General features: G+C 41.4%; 1 protein-coding gene across 1 annotated transcript in view; it reads left to right on the top strand.

The window, feature by feature from the left end:
- Positions 1–1692: 1692 nt before the first annotated feature.
- elovl2 (ELOVL fatty acid elongase 2) overlaps positions 1693–24743 on the top strand; it is a 45102-nt gene continuing 22051 nt past the window's right edge. Inside the window, exons 1-2 of the mRNA XM_052016145.1 lie at positions 1693–1937; positions 17365–17428. Coding sequence (XP_051872105.1) covers positions 1779–1937; positions 17365–17428 — 223 coding nt within the window. The 5' untranslated portion in view covers positions 1693–1778. The remainder of the gene's footprint in view (positions 1938–17364; positions 17429–24743) is intronic.

Below are 24743 nucleotides of genomic sequence, written 5' to 3'. Positions count from 1 at the left end.
TCACATCCTGTACAACACCTGGCATGAAAACTTCACAAAGAATATTTACTCAAGACTGGTAGAGGCCATTCAGCCCATCCTGTCAATGCCAACTCCCAACAAAATGAGAAAATCTATCCCATTCCTCCTCTCCCATTTCTCTGTAGCCCTACAACTTATCCTCTCTCATATGCCCACCAATTCCACTTTGAATCTTTGCCACTTGCCTACACCAGGGTCAATTTACAGTAGCCAATTAGCTAACTAACCTGTCTGGGCACATGGCAGTCAAAGGGAGACCATGGAAACTCCACATGTACAGGCTTTCCCCAGGTTACAAACACCCAACTTCTGGATACCCCTACACATGAGCAAGCTCCCATATTACATTCAAAAATCCAATGCATGTACAAATGCTCATCCCTAAGAACAGCAGAACTAGTTTCCTCTCTCCACTTTTAGTAATTGTTCTTCCTTATCAGTATTATCTGCTTTTGATGGCATTTATTACAATACAATGGAAGTATGGTTACCATATTGAGTGATTTTTGTGTATTTTCTGACCTACGGACAAATTTGACTGAAGACATCAGTAAAAATGGAACCAGTTTGTTACCTGGGAATAGGCTACAGGCCATCCCTGTTCCTGGTTCTTATGGTATAATCACTCGTATTGAGTGATTTTTGTGTATTTTCCCACTTGCAGACAAAAAGGAACCCATTTGTTACACAGGGATGGACTGCACAGCATCCGAGATGAGGATTGAACCCAAATGCCAGGAGCTGCACTGCCATGCCCCCCTTTGCTCACCCACCTGGACCCTAAGGTATTAAATGAACAAACATAATCATAGATATTGCAGCACTACCTCTGCTTCAACCATAAAGAACGCATTTTTACACTAATCCTACTCTGACCTATTTTATTCTCCACACATTTTCCCATCAATTCCCCCCTCGATTATACATCAACACACCAGGGGCATTTTTACAGGGGTCCATTAACCTACCAACCTACTCATCTTTGGGATGTGGGCGGGAACCCACACGGTCACTTGGAGAACGTGCAAACTCCACACAGACAGCACCCGAGGTCAGGACTGAACCGGGGTCTCTGGAGTTGTAAGGCAGCGGCTCCACTAGCTGCGCCATTGTGCAGCCTGTACAAGTAATCAAACCTCTAGGAATGTCTCCAACTAACTGGCAACCCTATCAATTTGTGCCTGAGTAATTAAGCCTACATTGATGTATTTACCTTTGTTGATCCATAGTGCATTGTGGGCATTCCAGAAAAGGTTATGATATTGAGTTATACAGCATGGAAACAGGCCCTTCGGCCCAACCAAGAAGTCTATCTGAGCTAGTCCCATTTGCCTGCATTTGGTCCATATCCCTCTAAACCTCTCCTATCTATGAACCTGTCCAAATGTCTTTTAAACATTGTAATTGTACCCAGCTCTACAGCTTCCTCTGAAAATTAAGCAGAAAATATTTAATCTTGTCCTGAGAAGGATCTTAGACCCGAACCAGTCCCTCTACTTCTCTCGCCACAGACGCTGCCTGACTTGCTGGGTGTTTGCAGCACCTTTTGCAGTATTTCAGGAATCACTAAAGCGAGGGTTAACACAGCACCAAGCATGTTTCTACATTAATGATCCCTTGCTTCCCTGGGCACGGTACACTGAATATATATTCCTCACCTATTGAAAGCAGAGCCGGGAATCAGCGCCATGCAACCTGCCATCTCCTTTGAGAGCTCCGAACAGCGTGCGCAAGTGTAGCGGACGCCACTCGTTGCCATGGAGAGAGAGAGAGAGAGAGAGAGAGAGTCTTGGCCAATGAGGTGGGCCCAACGCCCGGAGCGCTTGTCAATCACCTGGTCGGTTTGCTGGCCAGACGGAGAACGGGTGAGCTGTCCGGGGTGCATGCAAGGTAGCAAAATGATTCACAGAATCCTGGTAAGACATATGTGGGTGCATCTTCACCAATGCACTCGTTTTGTATCGGATTCGTTCATAACCGGATGTTGTTGCATTTCTCCACATGTTCAACTAAGACATTATTTTGTGACAGTTTTTGTGTTCTCGGTTGTCTGAATGTCGGTAGAATATTCTCAGTTTTCCCAAGTAAAACCATGCAGGAATTTTCAGGATGTGATCGTTTACGCGCTGTTGTGTGTGTTGGTGCTCTGGAAGTGAACTGGGCTTGGTTGAAATGCACAAAGGAGTCGACACTAAAGAAGCTTAGAATCTGAGCTTTGCTGATTACACTAAAAGCTCTTTAACAATGTTTATGTAATGTTTGCTGACAGGCAGTCGGTAGGTGTCTAATTGATTATTGATTCGCAGTGTTGCAATTCATAACGGGGAAAATCTGTGAAAAATAAATGCAATTGTTTTAACTGACGTATTAACTTGATACCATGTCCCTGCCCGGCTCTCATTCCCACTCATTGTGAGTGAAACATCTACGCCCAAGGATTTCACAATTGTCTTCGAATAAACAGTAAGAGGGAAAACTCAATTGAAAACTCAGAATGCAGATCCGAGCAAGTTTTGGTGTCAGTGCTTTGTACTAATGAATAGAAGTGGCGCTATGAAGTGTTTCAGGATAATCAAATGCATTGAGTAACCCACTTTTCTGAGAGAAGACCGGGGACATTTGAGCGTCCAGCTGGCTGGCGTCTCTCTCACGACTATTGTTTTTTTTTGTAATCCTGTATCTAATCGAGATTCTAGTTACAGCAGTGAAACCAACCTTGCATTGCAAATAGCGTAACATGGTATTCGCTTATGTGATTGATAAATGCGAAATGACTTGCGCGCCAGCTCTGGAGCAGTAATGGATGGTGGTAGCAGACAGCACAGTTCAAAAAACAGAACCCTGGAAGAACTCAGCGGGTCGAGCAGCATCTGTGGAGGTCGCGAGCCTCTGCATCTGTGGAGGGGTCGAGACCCTGCATCGTGACTGATAGAGGGTTGTAGATTGGGACCATCGCTATCAAATAGGGGATGATAGTCATAAATGTCGACTTACATATTTACCTCCATAGATGCTGCTTGACTCGCTGGTACTTCCAGCATTTTTTTTGGTTCCAGCATCTGCAGTCTCTTTTATCTTCATAAAAGAATACTTCTTTGGAAGCTATGGAGCACATAGTTATTTGAAAATAAGTCAGTGGAACCTGACATAAATCTCAAAGTAATTGATGATAGCGTAATTAACTTTCTGGGTTGTAATTAACTTTCTGGGTTGTGAATGTAATATCCTTGAACAAGAGAAATTTTGCCAGTGGGGATGGGCCAAAGTGGGTCACTCTGTTTCTTTTCTTTGGCTCCACACTTCATCCTGATTGGACTTGGTTTATTATTGTCACATGTACCAAGATACATGCCATCCATACAGATCATTTCAAAACATTTCAAAAATTTCAAAAATTAAGGTAGTACAAGGGAAAAGCAATAACAGAATGCAGAATGTAGTGTTAGATTTACACAGAAAATGCAGTGCAGTTAGACAATAAGGTGCAAGGGCATAATGAGGTAGAATGTGAGGTCAAAAGTTGATATTTATCGTACAAGAGCTCTGCTCAAGAGTCTTACAGTAGTGAGATAGAAGCTGTCCTTGTGCCTGGTGGTGCACGCTTTCAAGCTTTTGTAACTTCTGCCCAACCTCTCCAAACAAAAAAGGTGTTGTTCCTTTAAACGGCACTGTTTCAAGAGAAATGAGGGTTGGTAAAACCTGGTCATTCCTTGAGTGAATAAGGACAGTTGTTCTTTTTTAAACCAGTGTAGTTGAAAATCACACTGGAGATGGATTTTACATGTTGTATTCCCTGTTAATGTAATTTGGTTTTATGACCGAGAAATGTGCTAGGGCAAACAACTATCCCACCAAAAATTCAGGAAGCAAATTTCCCAAAGTGGTCAAGACACCCAGAGATGTGGGTAGCATTGCTCTGCTCCAGGTGAAACCCAGCTTCAGCTGCACAAGGAGGGGGGAGAAGGGAGAATGACCAGGGTGGGTGGGGTCTGATTATGCTGGCTGCTTTTCCAAGGCAGCAGGAAGTGTAGACAGAGTCCGTGGAGGAAAGGCTGGTTTGTGTGATGGACTCAGCTGTGTTCATAACTCTCTGCAATTTCTTGTGATCTGGTACAAATGATGAGAATGTCTTATGGTGCTTCCTCATTCCTTCCTTGAAGCTTCCCTAATTTAATAGTAATCTAACCCATCTAATCCCACTCGCCACCCTTTAAATCCCACCCACTAACTTCACTCTTCTTCCTTCAATATTCCGCCCTTCCTGATCCCACTCTCCTCCTTACCCCTGGCACCATTCAATATCCCATTGTTTAATTGCTTCTGTGTACCATTCAATATCTCTCCGCTCCATCTCTGGAAACTTGACTATCCCATCAGTATAATCCAACCACCAGTGTGATGTTGTTTATTGGTGCGAGTCCCTCTGGCATGTTTGACACTCAGCTTCTGCTGCTGCCTTCTCTTCCAAAGAGTCACTGCAGGGAAGTGTATTCTGGGGCTCAAGACAAATGATGTCCTGAGGCTACTCGGTTTGGGATCAAGTATAGATTGGGATTGTCCCTATCAAATAGTGGATGATGGTCATAATGATCATTACATCTACTGATTTTGCTGATGCTTGTTAATTGTCAATAAGGGTTCAATCTATTTTTTTGTTACTTGTCTGGTTGTTAGCATCTTTTAAATGAAATCAAATGTCTAATTGTGAGGTCTAGTGGTTCTTTGCTTTAACTCCAAAGTATTGCAATTGAAACAATGCAGCACCACATCAGTACTGCATTAAAGCATCATCCTACTTACTCTAGTGGCTGCCTCAGGGCTTGAACCTGTGACTTTCTGATTTAAGGCTTATGTGCTAATAAGACATATGTGAAATTTTCTGCCGTTACAGTAATGCAACCCATCAGTCCCGCCCTCCCTCACTCGCCAACCCTTTAAATCCCACCCATTTACCTCCATATGAAGAGGCCACTGGGTCTTGATATAAATGATGAAAGGGAGCACCTATAACAATATGCTTTCTGTTTCATAGTTCTGACAAAAGGTACTTGACTTGAAATGTTAACTCTGTTTCTATCTCCTCAGATGCTTCCTCACCTATTGAGTATTTCCAGCCTTTTCTGTTTTTATTCCTGGTTTTGTAGTATCAGGATAAATGTTGTTCTAAATTCAAAGTGAAGCCTCAATAACGTACAAAGGCTAACAAGATGTAAAACTTGATCCTATACAAAATGTTGAAGATCATTTGACTTAAAAGGTCATAAACTGGGACCACTTCACTGCTGAATTGTTTATTACTGTTACCAGAGACAGGAAACCCTGTGATTAATTCCTAAAATGGTTGTTTTGTAGACACTGGTATCACTGGCATAGTCTGCATTTATTGCCCATTCCTAATTACTCTTGAAGTTGGGGTAGGCTGTCAGCTTTGCAGTCTGGGTTATACATTTACTTCCAGGAAAGACTAGGTATTGAGTTTCAGGATTTTAACTCAGCAACTAAGAAGGATGACAAGTCAACATGCTGTGTGTCATAGGTGAAAAATTTGCAGGCTGTGTTGTTCCCATTTTCCTCCAGACAGTAAAGAGGGAGATGCTGTCAAAGGAACCATGGCAGATTGAAACAGTGCAACTCATTTATGGCACAAATTGCAGCCATGGCGTGTCAAAGAGGGGAACAAGAATGCCAGACAACTGGCCATCTTTCTCCCGGATGATGATAACTTTCCTGAATCTCAGAACTACACTTATCAATGCAAGTGAAGAGAATGCCATCCCAATGGTGGAAAAGTTTGGGATGTCAGCTTCTGATCTGGTCTTTTTGTTTACATGGCTGGTCCAGTTAAAGTTCTGTTTCTATGATATTGATACAATGGGATTCAGTGATGGCAACGCTGTTGAATGTCAAGGAACGTGGTTAGAGATGGGCGTTGCCTAACATATGCTTGGCATAGAAATACTTTGCACTTTTCAGCCAAAACCTGAACGTTGCTAATTATTGCTAGGTACAGACGTGGGCTTCTTCAGCGTCTGAGCACTTGACAAATGGAACTGAACAGTATACAATCCCTGATTGACCATCCCTGTTTCTGACCTTCTGCTGGAGGTAAAGTCATTGGTAGAGCAGCTGATGATGATTGGAGCTGGGACTTTGCTCCAATGAACTCCTGTAGGGATGCCTTGAAGCTCAGGTGATTGACCTTCAACAACTATGACATGTTGTGCTAGGGATGACTTCAGCCAGTGGAGAGATTTCCCTAATTCTTATTGGACTTAATTGACAGCAGTGGCAATTACACTCAATTCATTTCTGGCATGTTGCTCTTTTGGCCATGATAGGCTATAATTTGTGTTGAAGCCAGCTGTTCCTGGCAGCACCCACATTGACAGGAGTAACCAGATCATTGGTGAATTACATGCCTCTTGATAACACTGACAACACTTTTTGTTACTTTAATGTTTGAGAGAACCTTGCAGAGACTGAAACTTGTTAGATTGGATTTTTCATTTGTCTATAGATAGGATATACCTGGGCAATTTTCCACATTGCTAGATGGCTCTGTATTGTAGTTGTAATGGAACAGAGGCACAGATAGTTCTGGAGCAGATGTCTTCATCATTACAGCCAGGATGTGGTCATACTCAATGGCCATTGCTGTAAAAGTTGTCAGCTATCGCTTGATCAAGTGGAGAGAAAATATTCTTGAAAATATTCATGCTAAAGCAAAGTACTGTTGGAGCTGGAAATCTGACATTAAAAGCAGAAAATGCTGGAAATACTCAGCAAGTTAGGCAGCATCTTTGGAAGGAATCCCAGGTGGAGGATCTTTTATCAGTTGACGTTATTTGAAATTGCATGCTACAGAGACTGCACAGACAATAAAATAATCTCCACAAAGTTGAATTTAGTATTATAATAACCTTCATAAAATTTTCTTCCACAACAATCCTTCAATCCATGATCCACATCACAAGATATTGTTCAGGATCAAGCAGGTTAATATATGCTGTATCATCTTGCAGAGCCTTGCTACTAAGCCTGATTAATAAAACATGAATATCTCATATGATAGCGACAGGTCATCTATCCATGCTGGGTAGTGAGTTCTGCCAATGAGAATGTCTAACCTCAAAAGTAACATTTCATTCCTTGCTCTACTGTTGAGTTCTTGTTTATTATGATGTTGGTTACATTTTGTTTCCCTCTTGAATTCTTACCACTTATGCAGTGCATCAGAAAGATCATCAACCTGTTCAGGTAGATATAAAGGATCCCATGCTATTATTGGTAGAATAGCAAGGAGTTTTTCTGATGTTGTGGCCAATTAGCTGGTCATTTGCCTCGCCTGCTGTTGGTGGTTCTATCTTGTGCACAGTTTGGACCAGTCTGATTGCTTGGAGATTGTATTGAGGACTCCACTCCACAGGCTCGGTGACACATGCAGGGAGATTGTGAAGGTGGAAGTGGCTGTTCACCCTCATAAAACCTGCCTTTAGTGTTCATTACCAAAGTCCCATGATGAGAAATTACTGTCGAATCCAACCTTTCAAGTGCAGGAGACTTCATCTACAGTTGCCCCTGAAAGCTTTAACCATTGTCCACCATGAAACCTGCATAAGCTTTTTCTGTAAATTTTTTGTTTGTGTCACAGCATCCAGCTGTGGTGATTTACTCCTGGAGATCACCTCAGTTGTTAGCTTCTCTTTACTCTTGCTCTTGATGCGCCAGCATTTGAGGACAGCCCTTCTCTCTGCCTCATTCATAAGGACAGTGAGGTCCAAATCAGAGATGCAGGTTGTGGAGAAGGGCTGGTGAGATGTTCCCTTCTTTACAATGCTTCATTCTCTCAGCCATGCATAGGATCACAGCAGCACACTTTCTGCAGTGCTGTGGCCCCAGTAAAGAACAGGTCAGAGCCCTGATGTCATTCAGCAGTGAAAATAGTGGCACTAATTATTTGGCTTCTACTGATAGCTGTCTAAGGCAGAATTTGACACTCCAAGCACACCTAATCATTTGCACTAGGATTGCAATTGAGTCTCATTTCCATTCTGCACCAGGAAAGATAAAATGTACAGCATGGGATCAGCTGTCAACTGCAATTGATCCCATTTATGGCCAAATTAATTTTATAATAACAATTGACTCCTTAAGTAGTTTCTTTGTTATTTCAGCCTCCACACCAGTTTGTGTCTATGATCCAGTCTTTCTTTTGAACTCTGTAAAATGTCTGGAACTTGGATTAAAGTTTGGCCTCTCTGCTTCCTGTTTTGCTGTTTGTGAGAATTAGCATTGTAATTGGCTACTCAGCTTTTGGAGCAATTTTCCTTTGGACCAGTAGTACACCCTCAAAACCCAGCTCATTATTCGACGCTAAGGTTCCAAACTGCTGGAAGTTAACAAATACAGTGCCTAAACGTAAAAAGAACAGCTAAAAAACTGTTAGCTTTGCTTGAACAATAGAAACCATATTAAGGAGCTGATTATTAAGCAACTTGTACAGCAGTAGCTTACAGATAAACCTCTCATACGGTGCTGTTTAATAACTCGACCTGAGAACTTAAAAGCTACAGCAAATATTATAAATGGTTTATTTAGATCTTGCAAAAGCTTTTAACAAGCCCCACACGACAGACTGCTAATAAAACCATGGAAAAACAGTATTGGACATGGTTAAGACATTAAAGTAAACCATGGATAAGACATTAAAGTAGGAAAACACAATGCAGCTCAAGTGCTCAGGTAAATGCTGCATTCAGTAACGAAGCAGTTCAGAGTCAAAGTGGTGGAGGGGAATGGTGTTAACCAGAATGCTGCAGGGATGATTGCTTACTCTCATCAACATAATTAGAGATTAGAGTACAGATGAAGAATGCTGTCAACATTTGATGGAGGTAATTAGATAATTTTTATTATTTGGCAAATAAAAGAAGCTTGACACCATACCAAACATAGCAGCCTGCTTGATGGGCACCCCATCCACAACCATTCACTCCCTCCACCACTGACACACACAGCAGCAGCAGTTTGTACCATCTATAGGATGCATTGCAGCAACTCACCAAGACTTCTTGGATAGCACCTTCCAAACCCACAACCTCTACCAGCTAGAAGGAGAAGGGCAGCAAAAGCATTGACAGCACCACTACCTGGAGGTTGCTCTCCAAACCACACACCATCCTGACTTGGCAATAGATCACTGTTGCTCTACCATCACTGGGTTAAAATCCTGGAACTCTCTCCCTAACAGCATTGTAGGTCTACCCACACCTCAAGGACTACAGTGGTTCAAGAAGGCAGCTCACCACTGCAATCTCAAGGGCAACTTTGGATGGGCAATTAAATGTTGGCTCAGCCTATGAAGTCCATATCCCATGAATGAATACATAAAAAGCTAAAATTTTGAATTTAATTTTAATATTGTCATACAAAGCTTCATATTAGAATGAGTAGGCTAAACAAATACACAAAAGAAGCGAAGAGAGCCTAGAGTAACATTGAAGTGAACCTGCAAATGAAGTAGGCTCATCATTTTCAATGTGGAGACAATGGACAGATAATGCTGGATTTGACTGTTGGCACAGATCATGGCAAGAGTTTGATGTGGTAGCCCTACATCTGGGCTGTATTCTAGTCTGGCTAAACTTTACAGTTTCTGTTCCAATTAAAGTAATTAAAAATGCAAAATCAATATTAGTACATATTGCCAGAATAGTGAAATATGATCTTTGGAGCAATGGTGCAGTGACCTTACTCGAGAGCAGAGTATGCTGCAACTACACTTCGGAAGGGACAGAAATTATTTGGCAGGGTGCAGACAAGGGCAAAAATGTAAAATGAGATAAACTATAAGGAACAATTGGAGAATCTTAAGTTCTACCTTCTTGGGGGAAAGTCAAAAGAGAACCTCTGAAGTATAAAGCCTCACTTCCTACTGATCTCTCTCAGCTGTAAACAGGTTGCAACTTTAAGTTTGCTTAATCCTTTCATCATAGTTATCATTCACTAAGTAATTCAAAACTACCATTGCTGCTTGGTCCAATCTTTCCATTGCACCTTGCACGTCAGTGTAAGTGGAATATATAATGCACCTGTCTACTCCTGTATGGTCCCTCTCCTATAATGTACTCTGCAGCAAGCATCCATATTCACAACAAGCTACTGCCCCACAGCTTGGGCGACCTGTGTTCAATCCTGACCTTGGATACTATCTGTGTGGAGTTTGCACACTCCCTGTGACTGTGGGTTTCCTCTAGATGTTCCTATTTCCTCCCACATCCAAAGACTTGCAGGTTGGTAAGTTAACCAACCACTGTAAGTTGCCTCCTGTGTGTAGGTAAATGGTAGAATCTGAGAGGAGGTGATGGTAATGTGGGGAGAATAAAATTGGATTAGAGTAGGATTTGAGTGAATGTGTACTTGATGGTCATGGGGACTTGTTGGACTGAAGGACCTGTTTCTGTGCTGTGTGACTCTGTTTCAATGAATAGAAGTCAGAATGGATTCAAAATTTATTCCAAATCATCCCTAAAATCTCTTGTACTTATAAATAGGTAAATTGTTTATTATTGTCATTTGTACTGAGGTACGGTGGAAAAACTTGTCTTGTATACCATCCATACAGATCAATTCATTACAACAGTGCATTGAGGTAGTACAAGATAAAACAATGGAGTGCAGAATAAAGTGTTACAGTTAACGAGAAAGTGCAATACAGGTAGACAATAAGGTGCAAGGTCACAACAAGGTAGATTGTGAGGTCAAGAGTCCATCTTGTACTTGGGAACCATTCAGTAGTCTTATAACAGTGGGATAGGAGATGTCCTTGAGCCTGGTGGTATGTGTTTTCAGGATTTTTAATCTTCTGCCCAATGGGAGAGGGGAGGAGAGAATGTCTGGGGTGGGTGGGGTCTTTGATTATGACTCCAGCCCTATCTATTCCAATATTGGCTTCCTTAACCCATATATCTTACTCCCCACCCAGACAGCCTCTATAGTCCCTTATTGCCTGTGGTCTATGGTTCAACTGTACGTTGAAGAAATGGCTTGGCAGACAGCTGCCTGGAAAACTCATTTGCCATTCCCCAGTGAGAACTTCCTCAAGGCAACTAATTTCCACCTGATCAAGGCGATGTAGGGTGCAAGGCTTCTCTAAGTGAAGTCCTATAGAAAGACTCAAGACGGTCAGTGAAACCATGTCTCCCACCACCCCTGCCTGACCCCAGGCTATCTTAGCTGTCAAAGAGATTGAATGTTTGTGGATCTCTCTGACACGAATGGACTAAACATAGTTTTATCTTTCCAATTATTTTAAGGAATTAGCACACCAGAAAAACACTTTGAAACAATGTATTTATATTAATGCAAATAAATCAAAGAAATATAAATTAGTTGACACTTCCTCACAGCCCTCCATCTTGACTGACATGATGGAGTCACTGAACTAATATTAGGTCTAACATGGTGTAGGTTAAGCAGGCAGATTTCATAGAGTCACACAGCACAGGATCAGGCCCATTGGCCCACCATGTCCATCAAGTACCTATCTGTACAAATCTCATTTACCAGCACTTGGCAATTCAAATGCTCATCATGATACTTACAGTAAATGAACGTGAGAGTACTTTCCAGCACCCACTGTGTTCCACATAGCAGCCACCCTCTGTGTGGAAAAAAAATCCTCAGATATTCCCTAACCTCCTTCCTCCTTTGCTTTTAGACATCTCCATTGTGGGGAAAAAATTTTCCCACTATCCACCCTATTTATGCCCTATATAATTTCGTATCCCTCTGTCAGCTCCCCCTCAGCCTCCTCTGCTCCATTTAAAACAAACCCAACCTATCCAGTCTCTCCTCATAACTGAAACGTTCCATCCCCACATATCCATCAACTCTGCCCAGATTCCACTTCCCAGCGCAACAGTGGATGTTCATACTCAGCTGGTGGACTGCAGGAGGCGTTCAGCCTCTGAGCGCAGGGGAATTGACAGCAGTGATCAGCTGTGCAGCTGTTTGCGTCTGCTGCATTCTGCATGGTAGTCCTGGCCTTCCTCATGGTTGCAGCAGCAAATGCCAGCAGTATGCATGTTTCTTCTGACCTGACCCCTGTGCTCACTGCGCAGGTAAATGGATAATAAAGTGAGGCCGGGAATTTCACCTTGCTTTCTGGTTAATAACAGTTGTAGTCATAGAGTCATACAGCACAGAAACAGGCCCTTCAGCCCAACTCATCCATACTAACCAAGTCAACCATCTAAGCTAGTCGCATTTGCCCGTGTTTGACCCTTTCCTATCCATGTATCTTTCCAAGTGCCTTTTATATGTTGTTGATGTACCTGCCTCAGCAACTTCCTCTGGCAGCTCGTTCCATATACTGACCAATTTTTGGGTGAAAAAGTTGCCCTTCAATCGCTCCCCTCTGACCCTAAGCCTATGGCCTCTGGTTCTTGATTTCCCAACCCTGGGAAAAAGACTATGTGCATCCACCCTATCTATGCCTTTCATGATTTTATACACCTCTATAAGATCACCCCTTGTTCTCCTACACTCCAGTGAATAAAGTCCCAACGTACTCAACCTCTCCATAATTCAGTCACTCAAGTCCTGGCAACATCCTCGTAAATCAACTCTGCACTCTTTCCAGCTTAATGGAATCATTCCTATAGCAAGGTAACCAAAATTGAACACAATACTCCACATACGGCCTCACCAATGTCTTGTTAAACAGTAGTTAAGTCGGTGGCCAAAAGACCATCTCTTGATATACATTCCTAAGCACTGTAACTTACAATGAAAGAAAGCTGGCTGTTCACTGCTGGAGTTGGAGAAGTGGGAGGATTGGAAAGATGTAGGATACAGAAAGAGCCAAGGAAGGGGTAATGTGATCTAGCTGGGACAAATGAACAAGTGGCTAGTAGACTATGGAAAGAAACCCAAAGTTCACCTTTGGTCCCTAACAGTAAATGTGTGAGAGTACCTATCCCTGATTGTACTGTCATTTGGATTCATTGAAGTCAATTGAAGGTTCCTTCACAGTTAGTGCTAGCAAGTAAAGACAAATTTCAAATTTCATCGGCCTCCCACCTCCCGCTGATGTTAGGATTAGAATAACAACAGATAGCATATGGTGTCTTGGAAATACATTTTTACTTGTGGCACATTCCCGGTGATGGTGCATATGAGAAAACAACTGAAAAATAGCATTAATGAGAGAGTCATACAGCACAGAAACAGGCCTTGCAGCTCAGCAAGTCTGCTGACCATCAAGTACGCTCCTACACTAATCCTACACTAATTTTATTTTATTCTCCCCATATTCCCCCAGATTCAACCACTCACCGACTTACTGGGGGCAATTTACACTGGCCAATTGACCTATCAAAACCGCACATTTTTGGGATGTGGGAGGAAACTGGAGCACCTGAAAGAAACCCATATGGTCACAGACAGAACGTGCAAACACCACACAGACAGCACCAGAGGTCAAGATTGAACCTTGGTCACTGTGAGGCAGCAGTTCAACCTGCTTCACCGCTGAGCTGCCCACTTGACTATTTGACTCTGAAAGCAGAACTTTCTGCTCTGTGATTGTATATGCAAAATTGAAATTTCATAAAAGGGTCGTCAGGAAAAAAAGCAAATGGAGAAATCAGTAAACCGAAACTTGCTCTGTTGAATGAAGAAGGAGTGGCTGAGCTCTTGAGCAAGGTGAGACTTGTCTGAGGAAAGTGTGAGTAAAATATGTTTAAAGGCATAGGTAGGGTAGATGGTCTGTCTTTTTCCCAGGGTGGAAATGTCAAAGATTAGAGGACATAGCTTTAAGGTGAGAAGCGGAAAGTTTAAAGGAGATGTGCAAGGCACGTTTTTTTTTATATGCAAAGTGGTAGGTGTCTGGAACGGGCTGCCAGGGGTGGTGGTAAAAGCAGATACAACAGTGACTTTTAAGAGGCATTTAGACAGCCACATGAAAATGGAGGGATATGGATCATGTGCAGGCAGATGGGATGTTAAAATTTGCAGCATGGTCGGCATAGACATCATGGGCTGAATGGCCTGTTCCTGCACTGTTCTACGTTCTAAGGCACAAACTTTGGAGCCTGGGCTGCTGAGGTCTGAATTCCTATCGTTAGTTATCCTGCTAACCGTAGCTGTGCAGTGGATTACTTTGTCAGTTATTCTGTTAATGGAGGGGAAGGTCTATTCCTTTGCCTAGCTTTAGTTAGTATTGTTTTGTCTGACCTCCCAGGTCATTGATTTTTTTCTCTGGCACAAAGCAATATCTCTTGGGTATACTGGCATCCTAGTAGCATGTCATTTTACCCTATTTCTCTCTCAAGACACCTACCAGTTCCCCTTTTTGCAATCACTGTACTTGATGGTTGGTGTCATTGAATATATTTTCATTTCTTCCTCCTTGCATTGTGTTGTTTCTCATGTTATTTCTCATATCGTCTTACAGCATAAAAGGAGGCTATTTAACCTGCCTCGACCCTGTGCTGGCTCTCAAAACAATCCTGTTAATCTCATTCCCCACTTATTTCCCTCTATTCTCACCCACATGTTCATCAACTCCTCACTGTTTATTCTGCCATCTACCTACACCGAGGGTAATTTACAGTGGCCAATTACTCTACCATGGACTCCTGTGGCACAGAAAGAAGCATTTTGGTCCACCAAGTCCACACCAACCATCAAGCACCTATTGACGGTAATCCCAATTTATTCTCTTCACATTCCCATCAATTCCACCCCACTCCCCCACCAGATTCTACCATGCACTAGGGACAACTTATAACAGCCAAGTAACTTACTGACCCAACTACCTGACATAAAATTCATTGTTCTAGCCTGGCGCTTTTCTACTTGCATCCTACTGAAGGCTTTAGCTGTTCATAATCTTTTCATTACCCCGACAGTCACAGTCTGAATTTAGTGTATGTCAGTTTAGGATGTCACAGCTATTGAAAGGCAATGTCTACATTCGAGGTTTTTTTTTTGCACTAATTTTCTTTTCATCCCCTAGTTTGCTTCTCCAAACACTAACAGCTATTCTGTGCTTCCTCTGAAGCTGCACTTGTAGCTGAAGGTATAAAAGTTCATTGTAAGCAACCACTTTGGCTAGATTTTTTAAGTTAGGAAAACAAGAGCCAAGTAGACAAATTAATTACTGCATTTTCTTCTCCCCTTGGCACGATAGCTTTAAAAATATGCTGCGTTTGAGACGATATTTTTGAAAACTGCATTCTGCAGAACATAATCGCATTAAAGCTGGATTTATTCAAGGCTGTATTTGCATATCCTTGAACAAACAGGAAAACCATTTTAACAGTTTCACAGCAACGAATTCAATGCAATTACCAAGGCCATGCCATTTGTATAGTTACAAGTGGCAATGCCGGAGCATGTGGTGGGAAACCCTTTGTGATCCACTTGATCTGTGACAGAAAGGACTGCCTTGTGCAAATTAATCCCAGGCTTGGAATGGTCTAAAAGTTGGAGTAATGCCCAATGACATCTTAGACCACCAACACAAAGTCTCCATTATCTCCTAGCAGCATTCCAAAGTGCCAGGGAATCTTCTGTTAAATTTAAGAGGCGTTACTGGTGATTGACCAGATTCAGTCTCACTTGTGAGCTGTTATTTTTAAATTGAACAAGTTTGAAATTAGCAGTCTTATGATGTTTAATTAAAGGTTTGTAAACATTGTCCACCAATTCTGACTGGTAATAAAAAGGAGATTCTGTAACATCGGACTGTCAAGTGACCATTAAAAGATGTACTTCAGTTACAAGATATGGAAGTGGTTCTTATAGTCAACCTCCAATCAAACACACAGACTCATTGACATTTTGTGTTTTGCAGTTGTTTTGAAGTATATCCTTGCTGTTTATTACAGTAAGACCTTTGGATGTTAGTGAACTAATTCTGTAATTATTTGGAAATAACTGTCTCATGCAAAATCCCAGATAGTTGGGACATTAAGTAGTTGACATGCAGTCAGACTTAATCCCAGGTCTGTACCAACTACACCCAATGTGAAAGAAGGTTGATAAGCAGGAAGGTAACTCAAGGCTCCCAATCCTGAATACTATCTGTTTACCACTGCTGGTAGTGGGTATGTGAATATTAGGTGAGAACAGCATTGGGCTCAGCTTTGAGACCTTATGGCCTTTTGAGAATTTGTCTCTTAGGCTTGCATATGAAGTTTGAGAGCCACCACATGGGCCCAATTCCAACAGAAGGAGAATTTTCATTTTAATAATGTTTTTAATATTTTAAACATCTTCCTGAAGAATGATATGATGATTCAACATTTCAAAAATATTGAAACTAGGGCTGTTGAATGATTAAAGTACATTAACTGCAATTAATATAAAGAATTTTTAAAAAATCACAAGTTAATTGTGATCTTAGTCACATCATTAAATGATGGAATGCCAATAGTTTGAACTGCCGTTATAAACTGTTACATATTTTATTGCCCAATGGTCCTAATTATCATAAACCTAACATGCATATTAATGCAATTTTTCCCCATGATCACAGAAAGAAAATAACTATCCAAAAAAGTCAAATACTCATAACAGGTACTTATTGCCAAAAAGATAGTGTTTTTTATCTATGTATGGAGCAATCTAGCTGAAATTTTCAATAAGTCAAATGATAGGGTTCAACAAATGCAGACAAATTGTTTGGTCTGGTGAAGGTTTCAATATGAGGACAATGTTTAAAATTTAGGAATTAATTATTGTAAACTTAATCATTGACCACTGGAAGACTATGAATCACGGTAACAAAAGCAGCAAATGGTGAGAATACCCGACAAGTCACACGGCATCTGTGGAGGGAAACAGAATTAATGTTGAAACGATAACTTTGTTTTATTCTCCACAGATATGACATGACATGCTGTTTCTAGCAGTTTCTGCTTCTTATTTCATGTTTGCAAAATCTGCGATATTTGACTTTTGTGCTGTGAGTCACAGTGCCTGATTACAGAAACATTTTCATTAGGGACGGAGACTTAAGGAACACATGTTTTTGCACAGGATAATTTGGAAAGCTGTCAGTGGAGCCTGGCACAATGAGATGTAAAAATCTATTCCTAAATTGAGAGAATCATACCCTCTCTGGAAGTATTGAGTTTTAACATTTTCTGTGTTTTTAGTATCTATTTTAGTTCTGTCTTTGAAGGCCATAGATTAGAGTTGCACTGGAACTGAATTTTACTGTTAACTTTAAAATATTTAAGATTGTGATATTATTGCATTATGGTTAACAGTTAAGGTTTTATATTTTGACTTGAAATTTCATTTATAAGTTGTTGTAAATATTTCTTCCAGAACCATATCAAAACATTAGACAAACACGTGAATTCCTTTGTGGACTACTTGTTCGGAATTAGAGGTAAGTCAGTATTATCAGAATGAATTCTGGTAGTGTGTAGGAGACCCAGTATGAGATGTGAACATAAGGGCTGTATATGTTAGGATTTTATGAGATGCAAGTAGGATTTATGTGTGTGAATTATATACACTTAAGTGGATCTCTGCACCAAGGTGCAGGAGTTTGTTGTACTTAACTGACTCAGACTTGTGTGGAACAAAGGTACTTGCAATATGAATTTCATCAGTGGTGGAAAGGCTTTGGGGAAGCAAGAACTGGGTCAGGATACCCAGCTTCTGACCCACAGTTATAACTGCAGCATTTGTGTGGTTAGTCCAGTTCGACCTCAATTCCACCAGGATGTTCCCACACATTCCTACAACCCTCATGTTTTTGAACAACAGGCTACCTCTTGCACTACTATGGACTTGTCTCTGATTGGGTTTTTGCTTTGCCCTAATGTCTTGTTTTGCACTGTTTTTTTCTCTTCACTGTCTTGTATAACTTGTGTATAATTTATGTTCTCTGTGTTGTCTGAACCTACGTACCTGTGATGCTGCTGCAAGCAAGTTTTTCACTGTACCTGTAGCTCACCGTACTTGTGCACATGACAATAAACTCGACTTGATGAGATGCTTACTGATGGTGGTTAGATCTCACGGGTAGGTAGTTAGACTCTCACTTGTTGAGGATTGTCTTCTGTGATGCAATAGTTACATTTCAGCCCTTATTGAATGTTGTTTAGCTTGAACTGTGTGCAGGCATTGAACTGTGAGTTGAATTGGATTCAGGGCACTTCTGACCTTTATGATGGATGGAAGGCCATTGATGAAGCAGCTGAAGATGGTTGAGCCTAGGTCATAGCCCTGAGGGACCCCTACAGTGCTTCACCACGTTTCTGTCAACACCAACACCACTTGCATCAGTCATTCTCTCTTGGTCTCCACCCTATCACAGACATCCCCTCTGTTCTGTCCACCCCTCCCCTTCTCTGCAACTTTAAACATACTTGGGTTCTTGCTTTTCTCAGTTCTGATGAAAGATCATCAACGTGAAATATTAACTTTGTTCCTGTCTCCACTGAAGCTATTTGACCTACTGAACATTTCCAATATTTCCTGTTTTTGCTTCAGATTTCCAGCATTTGTGGTGTTCTGCTTCTTGCTTTCCACAGTACTGTGCTGGATCTGGGATAGTTAACCTCCAACAAACACAACATCCTTCCTTCATGCAGGACATGACTCCAAAGCAATTGAGAGTTTTCTCCTGTTGGTTTCAGTTTCACCAGGGCTCCAAGTGATGCCAGACTTGGCCAAAGGGCAGTCTCCCCTCGCATCTGAAATTCTGGGCAAGTAATTTTACATCTCCTCTGGTGCCTTTTATATCCTTTGTTTCCATGTTCTATGACTGTATGACAGACCCTTCAGCCCAACTGGTCCATACCAACCAAGTTGTCTACTTGAGCAGATCAAAGGCTGAGCACCTAGTGACAATGATTCAACTTCTGACTCCTTACAGCTCCTATTTTGCCTACAAACAACAGGGCAGAATTGTTATGGAAACTTCCCTTGGATGGCTACAACCTCTACAGGACCTGCAAAGCTCAATGTTATCTGGGACAAAGCAATCTGTTTACTTTGCCCTCTAACCTCTGACCAGGATACTTGCCTTCTCCATATATTTGTGGTGCAAACCCCAATCCAGCAACTCAGTGAGGCTTCTTCCTGGCTAACTCTGAGACCTCAGGACTTCAGCACAAGAGAGTGCACCAATGATGATAACACCTCTGTGTCATGTGCCACACACACTGGGAGAAGAGAGTTTCTAGAGGAAAGGAGAAGCCTGTTCCTCATGTTGGCAGAGGTTTACTGATGGTGCCTTACATGGTCAATGAACAGCTGAACGAGTTCCATGCCACAAACATTAAAGTCTTGCGTTTAATGGTCTGGAGATGACGGCTGTATCGGGCAACAGCAGCATCAGATGTAGGGGTGAAGATGCAATTGAGGTGATTGCTTCCTGCAGAAATACAGGCCCAATGGTTGGTATGTGAGGGTTTGGAACCCTCATTTGCAAGCAGTAGTTGATGCTAGGTCAGCTGTTAATTTTAAATCTGATAGATTTTGTTAACCAAAGGTATTAAAGAATATGAGGTAGGATCAGCTGCATTCACTGAATGGTTCCTTTCTCAGCTCGGGAAATTTCAAGCTGGAGGTGTGTGTTCTGAAATTCCACAACTAGGAGGAAGACAAGATCAGCTTCTCAGTGACCTGAACACAGCTGAGGTCAAGGACTGAGGAATGGAGACATAGTATCAGAATAAAAAAGCAGCAAGTTTCTTGGAACTTCATACATTGGTCAGAAGGAATGTATGAATGCTACAGGTTGCTGTAAGGCGTTAGGGATGTTAGAGTGTGCACTGTTAGCACACACCAGGTCGGTCTTGGGTCTGGTATTTTATAACCATCCGACCAGCATGAGGAGCCACAAACAATTGGTCAAAATCTTCTCAAACAATGATTGGCTGTTCTGCCTCACAGCAGCCTTGCCATTCTGCTTCCTTTGTCTTTTTGCAATAGAGCTGAAGATGGGCTTTCCTGCTCCCCTTCAGAAAGGATTATTTCTTTCCCAGCTTTGGAAATACAAGATATAAAATAAATTAGTTGTTTTCATCACATTCACAAGAGAATTGAAGGGTACATCTGCTCATCTTCTCTTGACAGCAGAAGAGCTCTGTAACCATGCCAGTTGTAAGTACAACCAGAATTTGGATGGACCACCAAATCACAAGCCCTACAAGTTGTCAGCTCCTCAGAATGGTGCTGCCTGGTGGATAAAAGCACTGTGGCTATCACTGCATTGTTGAACACTATTCTGTTGCTGTGGAGAGGTTGTTCACTACATTTGTATCATTATTCTGCCTTGCCCTAAGGGTAGCTTGCCAAGTGGTTAACACTCGGTAATTTTTTGATGCAGTGAACAGGTTAATTCCCATGGTGAACAATGTTTCTGCATTGACAGACCAAGTAGGATTAATCTGGTGAATATCACCAATAGTAGATTTGAGCAAAAATATAAATCTCTATAGAACTACAGAACAATGGGCTGGAATGTATTTCTTACTCATTGTTGGCTGTCAATGTTGTTGGCAGGTTCCTAAGTGTCTCTTGGGAAGGTCCTTGTGTTGGGTTCTCTTGAACCAGTGGTGAAGGTACTCTCACAGTGCTGTCAGGTGGGAAGTTCCAGGATTTTCAAAATCAAAGTTGAGTTTATTGTCATATGCACAAGTACATGTATGCACAGGTGCAATGAAAAATTTACTTGCAGTAGCATCACAGGGCCATAGCGACATATAAGCAGCATTCACAAGCAAAACATAAATTAAACATAAATTTGCACAATTTTTACAAGAAAGGACATAATTAGAAAAAAAAAGGCCATTTTAACCCAGTGATGATGTGGGGAACTAGCAGTATAGTCTCAGTGTATCTTTTGCCCTTGTCTATTTAGTTGATGAAGGTTATAGGTCAAGAGGTGCTACAAGGAGTCTTGGTGAATTATTGCAGATGACCCTGGGGTCAGAGAACATTACAGCCCCTTGGTGCAGTGTAGTAAGAGTGGATGCTTAAATAGAGGTTAAGCTTTTGATAACATGACCTACATGGTGTGGAACAATTTAATCTGTAGTTCTCTGTTTGTTGACAACGCAGTTTGTTGACTGCTTCCCTTGTGAAGCAGAGGCATGAGGTAGATCTGTCAGAGTATGACTATGTGACTCCTGGTTAAATCCAAGTGGCTGTCAAATTATTGAGGCACAAAAGTCTGTGAATGCTGAGTCAACTGAAATTTTCAAGGCCGAGCTCAATTGATTGTTTTTAATTGAGGGTATAAGTGGTTCATGGCAAAGTTGTCTGATTGCAATTGAGGTGCAGATCTTCCATGACGTAAATAAATAGCATAATAAGAGCTGTTTAACCTCCAGTTCCGAATTCATATTCAGTTATACTAAGAACCGTTGGTTTAGATAATATTTACTGATAATTCTAACACAAGAATAATTAGAATCATAAAGTCACAGAATTATACAGCATAAAAACAGGCCCTTCAGTCCAGCATGTCCAAGTTGACCATCAGGTACCCATTTCTACTAAAATGCCTGTCTGTACCAAATTGTGTCTCCATTTCTGGGGTATAAGTGCATCCAGATAAATCCCATCTGCGGGAGATAAAGAAAGGGGGGAAATTAAGCTGTTCTAAGACTGAATGGAGGTGATGGGTGGTGGCAGGAAGATCATCCTTAACACCAAAAGCAATAGCACCAGCACCATTATAGTTTGAGGAGACATAGAGAAGTTGGGGCCCAAACTCTCTAGAGGTTAGGAGAAGAAGAGGTAAATTCATTGAAATGTACAAACTGCTTAAGAGGCTTAACAGGGTCATTGAAGAGTTGATATTTCCCCTGTCTAGGACCAGGCAGCACAATCTCAAAGTAAGGAGCTGGTGTATTGAGATATATGATATGATATCTTTATTAGTCACATGTACATCGAAACACATAGTGAAATACATCTTTTGCGCAGAGTGCTCTGGGGGTAGCCCGCAAGTGTTGCCACGCTTCCGGCGCCAGCATAGCATGCCCACAACTTCCTAACCCGTGCGTCTTTGGAATGTGGGAAGAAACCGGAGGACACAGAGGAAACCCACACAGACACAGAGAATGTACAAACTCCTTACAGACAGTGGCCGGAATTGAACCTGGGTCGCTGGCATTGTAATAGCGATACACTAAAAGATATTTCTTCACCCAGAGGCTGGTGAATCTTTGCAATTCTCCACCCAGTTGCTGAGTATATGCAAGACAGAGATAGATTTTTAGATATTGATGGAATCAAAGGAGATGGAGTTAGTGCAGGAAAATGGTGCTGAGGTAAAAGATCAGCATTAAATGATAGTGCAGACACAAGGGGCTGAATTATCATCCTCTGCTTCTATTTCAAATGTTCTTATGTTCTCATACTTCAACTGCAGAAATAATTAACTAAACTCTCCGCACCATGTTTCTCAATTTTAAAAGTATTTATTTAGAACTTGTTGCACACAGTACGCAGACATCAACTCCGATCTAATACAGCAAGGTCTGGAATATTCCTAATACAGTACTGGAAATATTTATCTCCATTTATAAAACACTTGGCCTCCAGTTGACATCCTGGTCTGATGTGAATGCTGAGATTCCTAATCACGAGACCTGTTTTCCAGTGCTAGGACAGAGTGCCTTCAAAGAGAAAGCACTAGAAAATCGGACCCAGGGTCCTCAAACCTGCCCCACCATTCAATATAATCACGGCTATCTATACAGCTCTCAACTCCTCTTCTGAACCAGTTCCCCATAGCCCTCAATGTCCCTGATCGTTCAAAAAATTATCTACCACCACCTTAAATACTTCTAATGATCTATCCTTCACAACTGTTTGGGGTAGAGAATTTCAGAGATTCGCCACTCTGTACTTTAAATGACTGGGCCCTTATTATATTACAGCACAGGAACAGGCCCTTCAGCACACAATGTTTTGCCGAACTAATTAAGCTAATGATGCCTAATTAAACTAATCCCTTCTGTTGCACATGGTTCATATCCATCCCCTCCTCTTAGGTATATTCATGTACCTAAGAGCCCCTTAAACACCTGTATCGTATCTGCCTCCACGACTGAAATAAAAATAAAGTTTGGATATATTCAGCAAGTCAGGCTGCATCTGTGGAGAGAAAAATAAGAGTTAACGTTTCTTCTTAATGACCCTTCATTAGATCCTTCATTGACACAGGCTGATGTTTGTTACAGATATACTTGCCACTTTATGCCAGGCAATGGCCATCTCCAATAAAATATCGAGTAATTGCCATTATGACCAGAAACTTAACTAGATTTGTAGCTGCAAGGCCAGGTCAGAGGTGAGCATCCTACAGTGTACGACTCCTCTCCTGATACCCCAAAGCTTTTCCATCATCTATAAGGCATAAGTCAGGAGTGTGATAGAACCCTCTCCACTTGACTGGATGAGATCAACTCCCACAAACCTCAACACCAACAGCTTTATTCAACAACTTTCTTGATTGGCATCCCATTAAACACCGTAAACATTTTACTCCCTTCATCCACAATACCATGGCTGCAGTCTGCAAAATTCACTGCAGTTACTCACCTAGCCCACTCCGACAGCATCTCCTAAACCCAAGACCTTAACCCACAAGTAAAATAAGGACAGAGAACACATGGGGGCACTACCATTGCAGCTTCCTCTCCAAGTTGCACACTATTCTAACTTGAAAGTACTGTCAGATCCAGTTATTTTCAAATCTGCAGGTTCTTTCAGGAGTCCAAGAATGAGTTGAAAACAACTTGGTGTTTCACAAAGTTTTATTGGAAAAGGTTAAAAACAAAGAAACAGTCACAGAGCACATGGTACTAGCTTTACTACAAGGAAATGAGCCAAGAGAAAGGAACTAAATGAGCTAGGGTCAGGGGGGGAAGAGAGCAAGAGAGTGATTAACAAAAAACAACACCTTTTATACCTGAGATAAGAGGCACTCTTCAGCTAACAATAGTCCAAACAGAAAACCTATTAGATACCTGTGGCAAAACCAATCAATGGGAAAACACATATTCACCTGATGGATGAACCAATAAGCTAGGAAGTGGCCATTACTTGTGCAGCCACTTGAGGTGTATTAAACACTATACATATTAAAAAAAACTACTTAAAACAGTTGAATCCAACAGTACTATTCCTTCATCATCAATGGAATTAAATCCAGGAACTCCCTCTCCAATAATATTACAGGAGTACCTTCACCATGAAGACTGAAGTGTTCAAGAAGGCAGCTCACCACCACCTTCTCAAGGGAACTTAAGGAAAGGCAATAAATGCAGTAAAATAAATTTCAAAAATATTTATGCACTATCTCTTGTCATTTTTGGGTGGTTCAAGCAATTATCTGTTTTAAGTGCTAGGTCCCATTTGATATGCAAATGGATGTCCAGTAGCATAAGATGATTGTGGTTACTAATGTTGGGTAGTTGGAGTTTGTACCATTTGTACTTCAGTTAGTTTTACTAATGGTGGAGCTGAAGTAACTCTAAGGTTGTTTAAAATATTTATGAGTTCCTCATTGCCCCACAAGAATGTCTTTTTTCTGTCTTTTGATTCTAAATTGTCACAGGATTTGGGCATTTACTGTCCATCCTCATTTGCCCTTGGGAAAGGATCTGGTGAGCTGCCGTCTAGAACCACTGACTGTTATATCCATAGCGACGTTAGGTAGGGAAATCAAAAAA

The sequence above is a fragment of the Pristis pectinata genome, chromosome 5, assembly GCF_009764475.1.
Source record: "Pristis pectinata isolate sPriPec2 chromosome 5, sPriPec2.1.pri, whole genome shotgun sequence".
NCBI lineage: Eukaryota > Metazoa > Chordata > Chondrichthyes > Rhinopristiformes > Pristidae > Pristis > Pristis pectinata.
The sequence above is the reverse complement of the archived record's forward strand: the minus strand, read 5'-3'. Positions and strand labels throughout refer to the sequence as shown.